General features: G+C 45.1%; 1 protein-coding gene across 7 annotated transcripts in view; it reads right to left on the bottom strand.

Annotated features, from left to right (window-relative positions):
* Positions 1–1,039, bottom strand: part of mms22l (MMS22-like, DNA repair protein) — a 35,327-nt gene extending 34,288 nt beyond the window's left edge. For 2 of the 7 annotated variants that reach the window (XM_064945287.1, XM_064945281.1), the window contains exons 1-2: positions 760–1,039; positions 285–507 (exon numbers count right to left, since the gene is read on the bottom strand). In XM_064945287.1, coding sequence (XP_064801359.1) covers positions 285–415 — 131 coding nt within the window. In that variant the 5' untranslated portion in view covers positions 416–507; positions 760–1,039. The remainder of the gene's footprint in view (positions 1–284; positions 508–759) is intronic. The other 5 variants (XM_064945283.1, XM_064945285.1, XM_064945286.1 and 2 more) reach the window with 5 other exon arrangements.
* Between the last annotated feature and the right edge of the window lie 12,789 nt (positions 1,040–13,828).

Raw genomic sequence — 13,828 nt, forward strand, 5'->3', positions numbered from 1 at the left:
TGGGACACGATCCATGAAGTAGGCGGGACTTTCCTTCTGTATTTACCATGACAAGTACCTAATGTAATGTCTGTGTATTCTTATACAGTAGATTATACACTGAATAAAGGAGTACTGAGGAGTATTTCTGAATGTAATAATTCATTTAAATTGAAATAATTTCCTTATATGAACTTGTACTCTGTAAAATATTTTAAATTGTTGCATGTTGCATTTATATTTTTGTTCAGTATAATATTAGCCTGCCAAGATATGCCTTAGCAGTGTGCTCATAGAGACGTTACCGTTTCAGGGAGCCCCTGCCAATATAACCGTCAGATGACAGTGGCCGGGTGTCATCCCGACCCGGGTCAGATGCACAGGAGAAACAGGGTGGCAGGGCTGGGGTCAGCGACTGGCTGATGTCCTCTTCCATTGTCTTCACTTTAGAGAAGCGACATTAAAGACACAATCTGTCATTTCAACAGTCTGGCCATGGCACTTTGGTTGGGAAGATGAGAAATAGGGCTGGGGAAGTGTACAATTCATAGTTAGAGCTTACTGTTTGTAAGTTACGTGCAGGGAATGACAATCAATGTTTTATCAATATAATCGTTTTTGAAACGATACAAGTGACAACATAAACATTTAAACAACACATCTATAAAAACGTACACGAAGTTAGCCAAGTTGACCTTGTAATCTTACAGGGCTAATGTTGGCCAACTTCTAACGTTTCTTAGCTAGCTAGCTAACGTTACAGTTCCTTGAAATACTAACGTTTGATTTGTATAACTAACTCCTTGTTCTATCTGCGCCGTGGTTCACTACCAGTAGCAGTTACTCTAAGTCTTGACTTTATGCCCTGCCGAGAATAACATCGTCAAAAACACCTACATTAGCAGCACTGTTGAATAAACTGCAGTTACACCATTAAATGAAACGCCAAGTCAAAAAAAAAAATACCCAGCTTGGTGTGGTTAACGAGCTAGTTTAAATCCAGATGAAATCCTGGAATCCTTTCTGAACGCTGTCTGGTGTTTTCACTTCCGCCTGTCTCTCCCGCGCAAAAGGAGCACACGAGCTACGCATGCGCAAAGTCGGCACTGCGACCGATATCTCCGGGATAATTGGTTCGAAGTTCTGTCGAGAAGAGTGACGTAGCTGTTAAATTGTAGCAAATACGTTACAGTTATCATTCGAATTATTAAAAAAACAAGATTACAAAATAATGATACGCCTTTATTTTTTTACATTTTATTTCACCTTGCCAGGTAGGCAAGTTGAGGACAAGTTCTCGTTTACAATTGCGACCTGGCCAAGATAAAGCAAAGCAGTTCGACACACACAACAACACAGAGTTACAGTGCCTTGCGAAAGTATTCGGCCCCCTTGAACTTTGCGACCTTTTGCCACATTTCAGGCTTCAAACATAAAGATATTGTAATGACCTGACTAGATCATAAATGAACAATTGTCCAGACAGAGGCTTGAGTTTGCGAATTGACGGTTTATTAAACCAACTTTACACAGGCTACTGTTTGGGCCGTAGCACACGCCAAAAAGATGACAGATAACCCACAAGCCAATCGTGACCTTCTCTTGGGAAGCCCAGGCGTAAGAGAGAGAGAACAAAAAGCTGAACCTGGTCTTAACTTCCAATGCTCCACCCCCCTGACCAACCCCCCTCCACGCCACTCCGCCAAACACCAGGATGCCCGGCATCAGAACATTCCAGGCATTCCCGTGATTGGCAGATAGCAGGTTGATTGACATGTCGGACCCCGCGAACACCGGGTACTGGTCAGTACAACACAACCACCTCCTAGCCTAACACATAACACACAGCTGTCTGTGCGGGTCGCTACAATATAAAACTGTATTTTTTTGTGAAGAATCAACAACAAGTGGGACACAATCATGAAGTGGAACGACATTTATTGGATATTTCAAACTTTTTTAACAAATCGAAAACTGAAAAATTGGGCGTGCAAAATTAATCAGCCCCTTTACTTTCAGTGCAGCAAACTCTCTCCAGAAGTTCAGTGAGGATCTCTGAATGATCCAATGTTGACCTAAATGACTAATGATGATAAATACAATCCACCTGTGTGTAATCAAGTCTCCGTATAAATGCACCTGCACTGTGATAGTCTCAGAGGTCCGTTAAAAGCGCAGAGAGCATCATGAAGAGCAAGGAACACACCAGAGATACTGTTGTGAAGAAGTTTAAAGCCGGATTTGGATACAAAAAGATTTCCCAAGCTTTAAACATCCCAAGGAGCACTGTGCAAGCGATAATATTGAAATGGAAGGAGTATCAGACCACTGCAAATCTACCAAGACCTGGCCATCCCTCTAAACTTTCAGCTCATACAAGGAGAAGACTGATCAGAGATGCAGCCAAGAGGCCCATGATCACTCTGGATGAACTGCAGAGATCTACAGCTGAGGTGGGAGACTCTGTCCATAGGACAACAATCAGTCGTATATTGCACAAATCTGGCATTTATGGAAGAGTGGCAAGAAGAAAGCCATTTCTTAAAGATATCCATAAAAAGTGTCGTTTAAAGTTTGCCACAAGCCACCTGGGAGACACACCAAACATGTGGAAGAAGGTGCTCTGGTCAGATGAAACCAAAATTGAACTTTTTGGAAACAATGCAAAACGTTATGTTTGGCGTAAAAGCAACACAGCTCATCACCATGAACACACCGTACCCACTGTCAAACATGATGGTGGCAGCATCATGGTTTGGGCCTGCTTTTCTTCAGCAGGGACAGGGAAGATGGTTAAAATTGATGGGAAGATGGATGGAGCCAAATACAGGACCATTCTGGAAGAAAACCTGATGGAGTCTGCAAAAGACCTGAGACTGGGACGGAGATTTGTCTTCCAACAAGACAATGATCCAAAACATAAAGCAAAATCTACAATGGAATGGTTCAAAAATAAACATATCCAGGTGTTAGAATGGCCAAGTCAAAGTCCAGACCTGAATCCAATCGAGAATCTGTGGAAAGAACTGAAAACTGCTGTTCACAAATGCTCTCCATCCAACCTCACTGAGCTCGAGCTGTTTTGCAAGGAGGAATGGGAAAAAATTTCAGTCTCTCAATGTGCAAAACTGATAGAGACATACCCCAAGCGACTTACAGCTGTAATCGCAGCAAAAGGTGACGCTACAAACCATTAACTTAAGGGGGCTGAATAATTTTGCATGCCCAATTTTTCAGTTTTTGATTTGTTAAAAAAGTTTGAAATATCCAATAAATGTCGTTCCACTTCATGATTGTGTCCCAATTGTTGTTGATTCTTCACAAAAAAATACAGTTTTATATCTTTATGTTTGAAGCCTGAAATGTGGCAAAAGGTCGCAAAGTTCAAGGGGGCCGAATACTTTCGCAAGGCACTGTACACATGGAGTAAAACAAACATGCAGTAGAAAACTAAGTCTATATACAATGTGAGCAAATAAGGTGAGATAAGGGAGGTAAAGGCAAAAAAAAGGCCATGGTGGTGAAGTAAATACAATATAACAAGTAAAACAATGGTAGATTTGCAGTGGAAGAATGTGCAAGGTAGAGATAGAATTAATTGGGTGCAAAAGAGCAAGATAAATAAATACATTATGGGGGAGGTAGTTGTTTGGGCTAAATTATAGTTGGGCTATGTACAGGTGCAGTAATCTGTGAGCTGCTCTGACAGCTGGTGCTTAAAGCTAGTGAGGGAGATGTGTTTCCAGTTTAAGAGATTTTTGTAGTTCATTCCAATCATTGGCAGCAGAGAACTGGAAGGAGAGGCGGCCAAAGGAAGAATTGGTTTTTGGGGGTGACCTGTGACACGTGCTCCTGCGGGACCTCCCACAGCAACCAGTGATCCAGGTCACGGCACCAATGTAACAGTATAACTTTAAACCATCCCCTCACCAGGTGTGAACCAGGGACCCTCTGCACACATCAGCAACAGTCACCCATCGCTCCACAGAAGCCACAGCCCTTACAGAGCAAGGGGAATCACTACTTCAAGGTCTCTGAGCAAGTGACATCACCAATTGAAATGCTATTTATTGCGCACCACCGCTAACTAACTCATTAGCTGAGAGTTTACAGTCTGTCAGCTCAGATTTGAACTTGCAACCTTTCAGTTACTAGTCTAACACTCTAACCACTAGGCTGCCCTGCTGCCCCAGCACTGATTTAGCCCATGTCATCTAACATTTTTATATTGGTAAATTAGTCTAGTGGCCAGCTATCTAAATGTAGTAATCATGGTCGAATTACCATCGGAGGGCCCCCATTGATTTTGTTAGTCAAACTCACTCAGATATCATATTAAAAACAACAAATATTTCTCTCCACCCTATGACAAAATGTGTAGAATTGCAGAGAAATTGCAAAAACATATCTGTCCCATGGCAAAATGTGTAGAATTGCACAAAATTAACTAAAACTTAAGAAACAACAACAGGGGGATGGTAATTGTTTTCTCACAACGTGGTTTGGTGTGGTGGGGTCGGGGTTCATGCAGATGTGGATATACACATCCTCGAGCAACTGCAGCCCCTCATGATGAGTTCATGTTTTTCTGGCCCCCACCTCCATCAAAGTTGACAATATCCCTGGTATAGTTGATGTAATGCATTTTATTTGTATGTCATTTGTAGCCTTGTATGAAAGTCACGTCCTATGCCCTTCCTTCCCCGACAGTCCGTCTCTTGGTGTCCCCGTCTAATTAAAAACAGTACAACAGTGAAATAAAACTGGACCCAGGCTAACCCTAATTTCCATATGCAGATCTGCATGTGCGAAATGGTGTCTCGCCATCTCACCACGCTTGCATTCAAATGCATATTCACATATTTTCTAAAATAATTTTTGACAGGAGCAGAATGTTGTTGTTTTGCTGGAGTAGTTTGTGACAGGATTTAATTCGCTTTCGTTTGGATACATGTTCGAGAACTAGGGAATCTATAGGCTAGATAAGTCTACATACAACCGTGTGTTTATTCCACTGGGCGAATTTGTATGAATATCCCCCTATACACCACAGGTAGAGGCAATAAAGAAGACCGAGAGACATTGAATTGGATTTGTTTGCTTTGTGAGGCAACGAATATGTTTTACATAACATCAAGAGATCCCGACCCAAAAGCAAGCACACAGAGTTGTCTTGGATGTGAAGGTAGGTTCCATCATTTCTGCTAACCTTTCTTTGGAGAGAGGGGAGGGCAATTTCAGCATGTGTATATTAATAAATCCCCTTCCTACAAGGGAGTGGGTAACTTAAGTCTTTCCAAATGGTCCATTATGTTGTGAGATGCTCAGTTGTGAGATGAATTCTGTAGTTTTATTGTGAGATCCATTCTGACATTTTATTCAGGGACATTTCTGGCTATTTTTTGGTGTACCTAAGTGAAATTTGTTAAGGGGGGCCCACTTTCCGGGAAAAACATTTGGTAGCAAAAGGAACATTTTACAGTTTTATTAAAGCAAATGTATGCAATTCCACACCTTTTTCCATGGGACAGAGAGAAAATATTGCAGTTTTAATACTAGTTTCCTGCAATTCTACACATTTTTCTATGGGGTTGAGATAATTATTTTTAGTTTTTCATCAAATGTCTTGCAGTTCTATACGTTTTTCCATGGGATGGAGAAAACATGTTGCCATTTTAAAGCTAATTTCCTGCAGTTCTACATATTTTGCCATGACTTATGTTATGTTCATATGATGTCTGAGTGAGAATTACTAACACTACCAATGGGGGCCTCCTTGAGTTCAGGGCTCCTGGGCACATGTGTGCCTTCTGTGCCCAGACAGTAATTTGGCCATGATTTACTACAAGGTTTTCATAGCTGGCTAGACTAACTTACCTAGCAATCTATCAAATGTTAGCTGACATGGACTAATTGAGTGACAGTGACTGACATAACTGCCCCCTAGCTGACTCTTATTAACTCGCCATAATATTGGCCTGGAAACGGCATTGATTTGATTATTATTAGTTATTATTATTGCATTATTTAGTGCAATTTATTATATAGGGCTACTGTATTGCCCCCTTGGTGCAGGTCAGGGGAAGCTGGGCGGGTTGCTGGAGGCCTGGTGATGAGGCTGAGGCTGGAGCGAGAGGGGTTGAGACAGGGTAAGCAGGTCCGGAGGGAATCCAAGGGAGTAGTAGAGTGGGGAATCCAGGACAGAGTAGCAGGATGACAAGACATGGGACAGGAGACAGGGACCAGAGTCAGATCGGGCAGAACTGTAGCGGAGAAGATATCAGCGTCAGGCAGGGAAACAGGATCTGAAAAGTAACAAATAGCTAGAAGCGTAGACTGACTGAGCAGAGATTATGATCTGGCAGTGTGGAAGTGGCAGGGCTGAGTATTTGTAGAGGTCTTGATTATGGAACAGGTTGCAGCTGGTGGGTGTCTGCTCTGACTCCAGCACACCTGTCTCTGCCCACACAATCACACACACACACACACACACACACACACACACACACACACACACACACACACACACACACACACACACACACACACACACACACACACAGAGAGAGGGAGAGGGTGTCATGTCTTGTTATGTCTGTTCCTGTCCTTTCTCTTCACTCTGTCTCTCTCTGCTGGTCTTTTTAGGTTACCTTCTCTGTCTCTCATTCTTCAGCTGTTCTACATCTCCCTAACTAGCTCATTCACTCTTTCACACCTGTTCTCTCTTCCCCTCTGATTAGGTCTCTATTTTCTCTCTGTTCCTGCTACTTTCAGTGTCTGATTCTTGTTTGTGTTTTTGATGCCAGAAGCAAGCTGTCGTCCCGTTTGCTTCCACCTTGTCCTATCCTGTCGGATGGCAGGTGCATCCTGCATTATTCTAACGTTCTTTTTGTTCCATTGACTACGTTGGAAGAGGATTTATGCCATTCCTGTTTTTCATTAAAGAACTCTGTTTTCTGTTAAAACCGCTTATGGGTCTTCACTCAAGTACATAACAGAGGGAGAGAGTGCTGGGGGATGCATAGAGAAAATGCGTATTGATGTGGAAATTAGTTGAGGCAACTAATTGTGTCTCCTGAGTGGAGGAAGCTAAACTGTTAGCAGCACGCTGACCCCCATTACGGCGCTGCTAACAGCTTAGCTTCCTCCACTGTTTAACTACCATATGCTGGACTCGAACCAAGTATCCTCTGTTTTACAACACAGGTAACCGTCCTCCTTGACACTGTGCAAACCAATTGAGCCATACAAAAGGGACCCCTTGGATGGCTCCATCGACGACATTTCAAGACAGGTGTGGAGGGAGCTTACGGTACATTCTTAACTCTGTTACATTCAACCCTTCTAAACTCGCTAGTCAGCGAGCAACCCCGACCGTTGAGAGAAGGCCAACTATCGATCCGGGTCACGTCACCACTGGAACGGGGCTCAGCGTGCTGCTAAAAGCATAGCTGCCGCCACTGTCTGACTGCCCCATACTGGGCTCGGTATCAGGTTTAAAGGTAAGACCCTGTGTCGGAGTAACAATGTTTATTACAGCAACAGGGCAGGCAAACAACTGGTCAAGGCAGGCAGGAGTCAGTAACCAGAGTAATGGGGGAAAGGTACTGGATGTGATGAGGCCTGGGTCCAGGATGTCCCTGGCGGGGACCCAGCACCTCTCCTCCGGGCCATAACCCTCCCAGTCAACCAGGTACTGGAACCCCCTGCCCCGAGGTCGAACCTTCAAGGGACGCCTCACCGTGTAAGCCGATTGGCCCTCGATGAGATGAAAGAGAGGAGTGGACCTGGAAACAGGAGACAAAGGGCTGTGAGACATGGGTTTAACTCTGGACACATGAAAGGTGGGATGTATACAAAGGGTACGGAGCAACAGAAGATGAACAGCAGAGGGGCTAATCATTTTGGCAATGGGCAACGGGCCGATAAACCTGGGGGAGAGCTTGCGGGATTCCACCCGGAGGGGCAGATCCTGGGTGGATAGCCATACCATCTGCCCTTGTCGTTGATACCAGGAGGTGGTCTTGAGGAGGGCCGACCGGGCTCCTGGGCAAAAGGAACATCTGGGCAGAAGGAATGCCAACCTCTTCCTCCTGCTCGAGGAAGAGCAGGGGCTGGTACCCCAGGGAATACTCAAAAGGAGACAGGCCCATGGCAGATCAGGGAAGGGTGTTGCGGAAGTATTCCGACCCACACCAGCATTCCATAGATCCAGCTTGGAAAACACAGTGGCCCCCTGGAGCAGCTCGGAGGCCGAGGAGATGAGTGAGAATGGGTAGCGGTTCTTCACCGTTATGTCATTGAGTCCCTAGTAGTCGATGCACGGGTGCAGGGTCTTGTCCTTCTTCTCCACAAAGATGAACCCTGTGCCGGAGGGAGAGGACAAAGGACGTATAAATCCTGCAGCTAAGGAGTCCACAATGTAGGTGTCCATGGCCTTGGTCTCCGGTCCTGACAGCAAGTACAGTCGTCCCTGGTCGGAGTGTTGAACACCTCCTGAAGGTCCTGGTACTCCGCGGGAATGGCGGAGAGGTCCGGGGCACCTTTCGAACCCCCACGAAGACGCCCCAGGGCAGGTTGAGCTGACTTCAGACACTGGGCGTGGCAGAACGGCCTCCAGCCCATGATGGTACCAGTAGACCAGTTGATGAGGGGACTTGATGAGCAGGAATTTAATAGTCTCACTGTGATTCCCTGACATCGTAGTTTGATGAGAGTGGTAATATGAGTGACCAGGCATATTGAGCGCCTGTCCAGTGCTCTAACATCCCTGGGAGTGGAGAGGGGCCGAGTGGGGATGTTCAGCTCGGAAGCCAGGATAGCATCCAAAAAACTCTCATCGGCCCCAGAGTCAATGAGAACCCAGAGATATTTAGACTGGCTTCCCCACAGCAGAATGGCATGAACAGGGGTGTGAGCAAGGGAAGCATATGGCCCACCAGAGTACTCGCTCCTACCAGTGAGCCTGATCTCCTTAAAGAAAAAGAGGACACAAAATGACCAAGAGTCCCGCAATACAGACAACTCTTTGTGTTGATCCTGTATTGCCATTCCCCTGGCGATAGCACAGCTCTACCTAGTTGCATAGGCTCGGGAAGCGGTGACTCAGCCGTCTTCGGCGACTCTCAGGGAAGGTCGGGAAGCCTCGGGTTCTCTCGGCAACTGGGACTTCCCGGGATGACTCCTTGGGAGGAAATGGCGTCGCGTATCTGGCCCGGGTCTGATGGGTCAGGCATGGCTCATACTATCAGGTTTGAAGGTAAGACCTAGATGCAGACTGTGTCGGAGTAACAATGTTTATTACAGCAAAAGGGCAGGCAAACAATAGGTCAAGGCAGGCAGGGGTCAGTAACCAGAGTAGTCGGGAAAAAGAGAGACTGGGGAGAAGCATGAGCTGAGACGAAAACCACTGGTTGACTTGACAAACAAGATGAACTGGCAACAGACAACAGAGAAGACAGGTATAAATACACAGGGGATAATGGGCAAGATCTGGGGTGACACCTGGAGGGGTGTGGAGACAATCACAAAGACAGGTGAAACAGATCAGGGTGTGACACTCGGGGGATCTACAGATACTGTTTGTCATGCTCAAGGAATGAGCAGCATTGAGAGATAATTAGGAGCCTACTTAAATCCACACAGGACACCGGATAAGACAGGAGAAATACTCCAGATATAACAGACTGACACTAGCCCCCTGACACATAAACTATTGCAGCATAATTACTGGAGGCTGAGACGGGATGGGTCGGGAGACACTGTGGCCCCGTCCGACTATACCTACTTTGCCAAAGCACAGCCCCCACACCACTAGAGAGATATCTTCAACCACCAACCAGGCCGAGTATAGCCCACGAAGATCTTCCCCACGGCACGAACCAGAGGTGGGCGCCAACCCGGACAGGAAGATCACGTCAGAGACTCAAGTGAAAGTGGAAGATCACAAGTCAGCCAGAATCCCAGTGGAGAGAGGGGAACAGGCCAGGCAGAGACAGCAAGGGTGATTCGTTGCTCCAGTGCCTTTCCGTTCACCTTCACACCCCTGGGCCAGACTACACTCAATCATAGGACCTACTGAAGAGATGAGTCTTCAATAAAGACTTAAAGGTCGAGACCGAGTCTGCTTCTCTGACATAGATAGGCAGACCATTCCATAAAAATGTAGCTCTATAGGAGAAAGCCCTGCCTCCAGCTGTTTGCGTAGGAGGCCTGCGTCTTGTGACCGTAGCGTACGTGTACTGTAGGTACATACGACAGGACCAAATATTAATATATTTAAACATGATTTTAAGCTTTACAAAAACAGAAACAATGCGTACATGTCCTTTGTTTTCTGGGGTGGTTATTGTGATTTAGTACTGTTGTGCTAATCTCAATAAGGTATTTATGTCATATTTGCCTGTATCAAGGGGAATATTTCAATAGTTGAAATTACTAATGAGTGACCTGAAATCTTACAGATTGTGACTACTCTTGGTCACTACCTGACTGTCACTTCTCTGTGCTCTCTGGGTGTTTCTGGTGGCAAAGGCATAGAGGAATGGATCCAAGCTGCTGTTGATGAAAACCAGAGATCCATCAATCCTACAATTATCCTCCCAGAACACTCTCAGAGCCTTATTCTTTGCCAAGATGGCTGTCACTCCCAGCACATTCATGACACGGTGAGGAGTCCATGGAACGATGAAGGACCCAACGATGAGGCTCACTAATCGGGTCGTCCTGGGGCTTCTGAAGAAAGCAGTTTGGTTCACCCTTTGCCGGAGGCGGATATAGGATGAGGCCATGATGAAGAAAGGAACTACAAACGCCAGAGTCTGCAGGAGCAACACAGCCACCAGCTCAGCGTCTGATGCAAAATCATACTTGCATCGGACCCATCCATTTATCACCTTCCTTCTCATCCCGCACATTACCCCATAAGGGATGGACCCCAGCTGCCCCAACACAGTACAACAGTAGCCCCCTCTCCTTTGCCACTCCCAGTCTGGCCTAGCTGTAGAAATGCACTACCTGGAGGTAGCGCTGGATGCTAAGAAGTGTGACAGTCAGCAGACCGGTACAGATACTGCACTAGAAAAAGTACATGTTGAGCTGACAGAGCACTAGACCCAGGCTCCAGGTGAAGACTAGGTTGTAGATTCGCAAAGGTAGGGTAAAGATGCAGCCAAGTTCAACATCAGTTTCCGGCTCAAACTGGATAGGTCTTGGTCCGACGGAGGACGACTATAACTGCAATGTTCCTGGGAATACCGAGCAGGCAGTACAAAGACAAGGCCACGCCAGGAGGCAGACCCCAGAAGGAGGCATTAGAGGTGGAGTTAAAGGTGGGAGAGTTAACTTGTTCCATTTCTACCAGTAAGGTAAACTGACCGGTCAACTGGTTCTCAGTAAAGTGAAACCCAGATATGTCACATGGGGTAAAAACCTAGCAATATTTTCTGAAAGTTCGCTAATTGTAATTGCAGAAGCTCGCTCGTCATGTTACAAGGAAAATAAGGAAGAAATGGAGGTCCTTAGAGGTTTACGGAACTCAACATTGTACTATGAAATACAGAATTATTTTAAGGATGGAAGAACTGAATCTGGCACATTCAGAATTGATCACACCACAGTTCCATGGGTTAAGGTTCTCCAACCCTATTTTCCAGGAAGTACGTAGGATTGTGTGTTTTTAAATCTACCCACTGGTTCTGAAACGGTACAAAAATGCAAATGCTTTGCTAATGTATAGGTCCCATGCCAGTATTTTCAGAGCAATAAACAATGTAAGAATTCCCCCCCTGTTTACCATGTTTTAAATGTCATGCCCTATCATCTCAAAATGATTGTATACTAAGTCACTGATCAACACAATCCATTTAAGACATGATTTCGGAAAGAAAGCATGAGCTACAGATATGTTGTGCTCAAGGAATGAGCAGCATTGTTTTTTAAAGTCTTTTAATTGTACTGAGTACAGTAACAAGTCTGGTCTACAAGTTAACATCCTGGCAGTGTTGCGTGACCTATAGCCTGACCTCTGGAAATCATGTTCAATTCTACCACAAACTCCCTTTAAAAACGCTCTTTAAAAAAAATGAGTCCCATATAGTTGGTGCCTCATAATGACTTTGCATAATGAGCTATATTCTCCTTCTTCATTCGGTCTCCTCCAAAATAGATCTCCTCATTGTGCTGAGCATAGTGGTAGTCACTTTTATCTCTGGTAAAGCCCTGTGGCCTCTGCTTGATCAATTAAACACCTGAAAGGCCTTTCTCCCCGGGCCCTTTCATCCTTCCGCCTGGGAGGGATAGAAAGTTATCAGTCTTTCCAAGCCGATATGCAGGACGGAAATAAGTAGTTTGTCTAAAAATGTACAGGTGCTTTATCAGCGTCGCAGTAGGCCCCCAGGCCGCATCTGCATTCGGTTTGCTGCTGCCGGTACGCCATTTGCTCCACGACCTATCTGGCCCCTTGTTCAGCCTGCCTGTGCCTGGGGCCTGCTGACATAGGGGGCGTACTGTACGGCTCGGCTCCTCCAGCTCCACACAGGGATTGACTAGGGCTAAGTCCCCTGGCGATGTTATTGATTTCAGCTAGGGTATTCTTACTGTAGATTGGGCCTGAGTGATGGTGTAGATTTGAACGATGGTCCTATCGCTGGGGTAGTTTGGGGAGCAGTGTGGGTAGCCGTTTTCATATGGCTGACTGTTGAGTGTTTTGAAGGGAGCTGATGTGAAAGAGGATGTGAAGGAGGAAGAGCATAACCCGAGCGATGTGTTCATCATTGCTCAGTGAATATATAGGGATACACCAAAATGGCAGCGATAAAGAATGAACATTTAAAAAAAATGTAATAGTTTAAGTAAGCTACTCTTTTAGGAAATGTAAAGCTAAATTATTCATTTAGGTAACCATTTCTTTCTAAGATTTTTTGTTTGTTAACGTGAGCCAGCAACAGTTCAGACTCAGTCAGAGGTTCAGATTCAGTCAGGTGCGAAACATCTGTATATATTTTACCGTGCAGGCGGTGAAGAAGGCTGGATCCAGATGGGTTATTTACAAAATATACAGTATGGACAGTATATGACAAATAATCACTTTTCTTGTTACCTCAAACACAGGGAAAAATGGGGAAAATGCCCATAAACACACATCTGAATTGTATATGGCAGAGCTGTATACATGCATGTTACCTGACAAGCAGCTCTCCCAAAATAAGGAGAACGAGGAGGTGTACCGGTGTATAGGTGTACAGGTGTATTCTCAATGAACAGGGCAGAAATTTGACGAACTGACTCGTTGGAAAGGTGGCATCCTATGACGGAGCCACGTTGAAAGTCACTGAGCTCCTCAGTAAGGCCATTCTACTGTCAATGGTTGATTGCATGGCTATGTGCTTGATTTTATAGCCAAATCCACTCATTTGAAGGGGTGTCCACATACTTTTGTATATATAGTGTATCATTCTTCCCTGGGAAGTCCTTATGGCTTCCCTACAGTCGATACGTCTAAAGTCTCCTATACATCCTTTAAAGGCCTAGTGCAGTTAAAACACGTGAATATCCTGTGTTTTATATATATTTCCCCTCTATGAGGTTGGAATAATACTGTGAAATTGTGAAAATGATTATAATGCCCTTCTTGTAAGAGCTGTTTGAAAAGGCTACGTGAAATTTCAGCCTGTTTAGGTGGGATGGAGTTTTGGCCTGCCTGGTGAACAATGAGTTTAATAGACCGATAAGAAAGAGAGTTCTTAACCTCTCTGCCAATAACAGCTGGTTTTCAGTTTTCCTCTCCCCACTCAGACCACTCCCAGACAGTCCTAGCGAAATTCACAATGGTGGCGCAAGTAAAGAGGAT

This window comes from Oncorhynchus masou, chromosome 29, assembly GCF_036934945.1.
Source record: "Oncorhynchus masou masou isolate Uvic2021 chromosome 29, UVic_Omas_1.1, whole genome shotgun sequence".
Taxonomy (NCBI): Eukaryota; Metazoa; Chordata; class Actinopteri; order Salmoniformes; family Salmonidae; genus Oncorhynchus; species Oncorhynchus masou.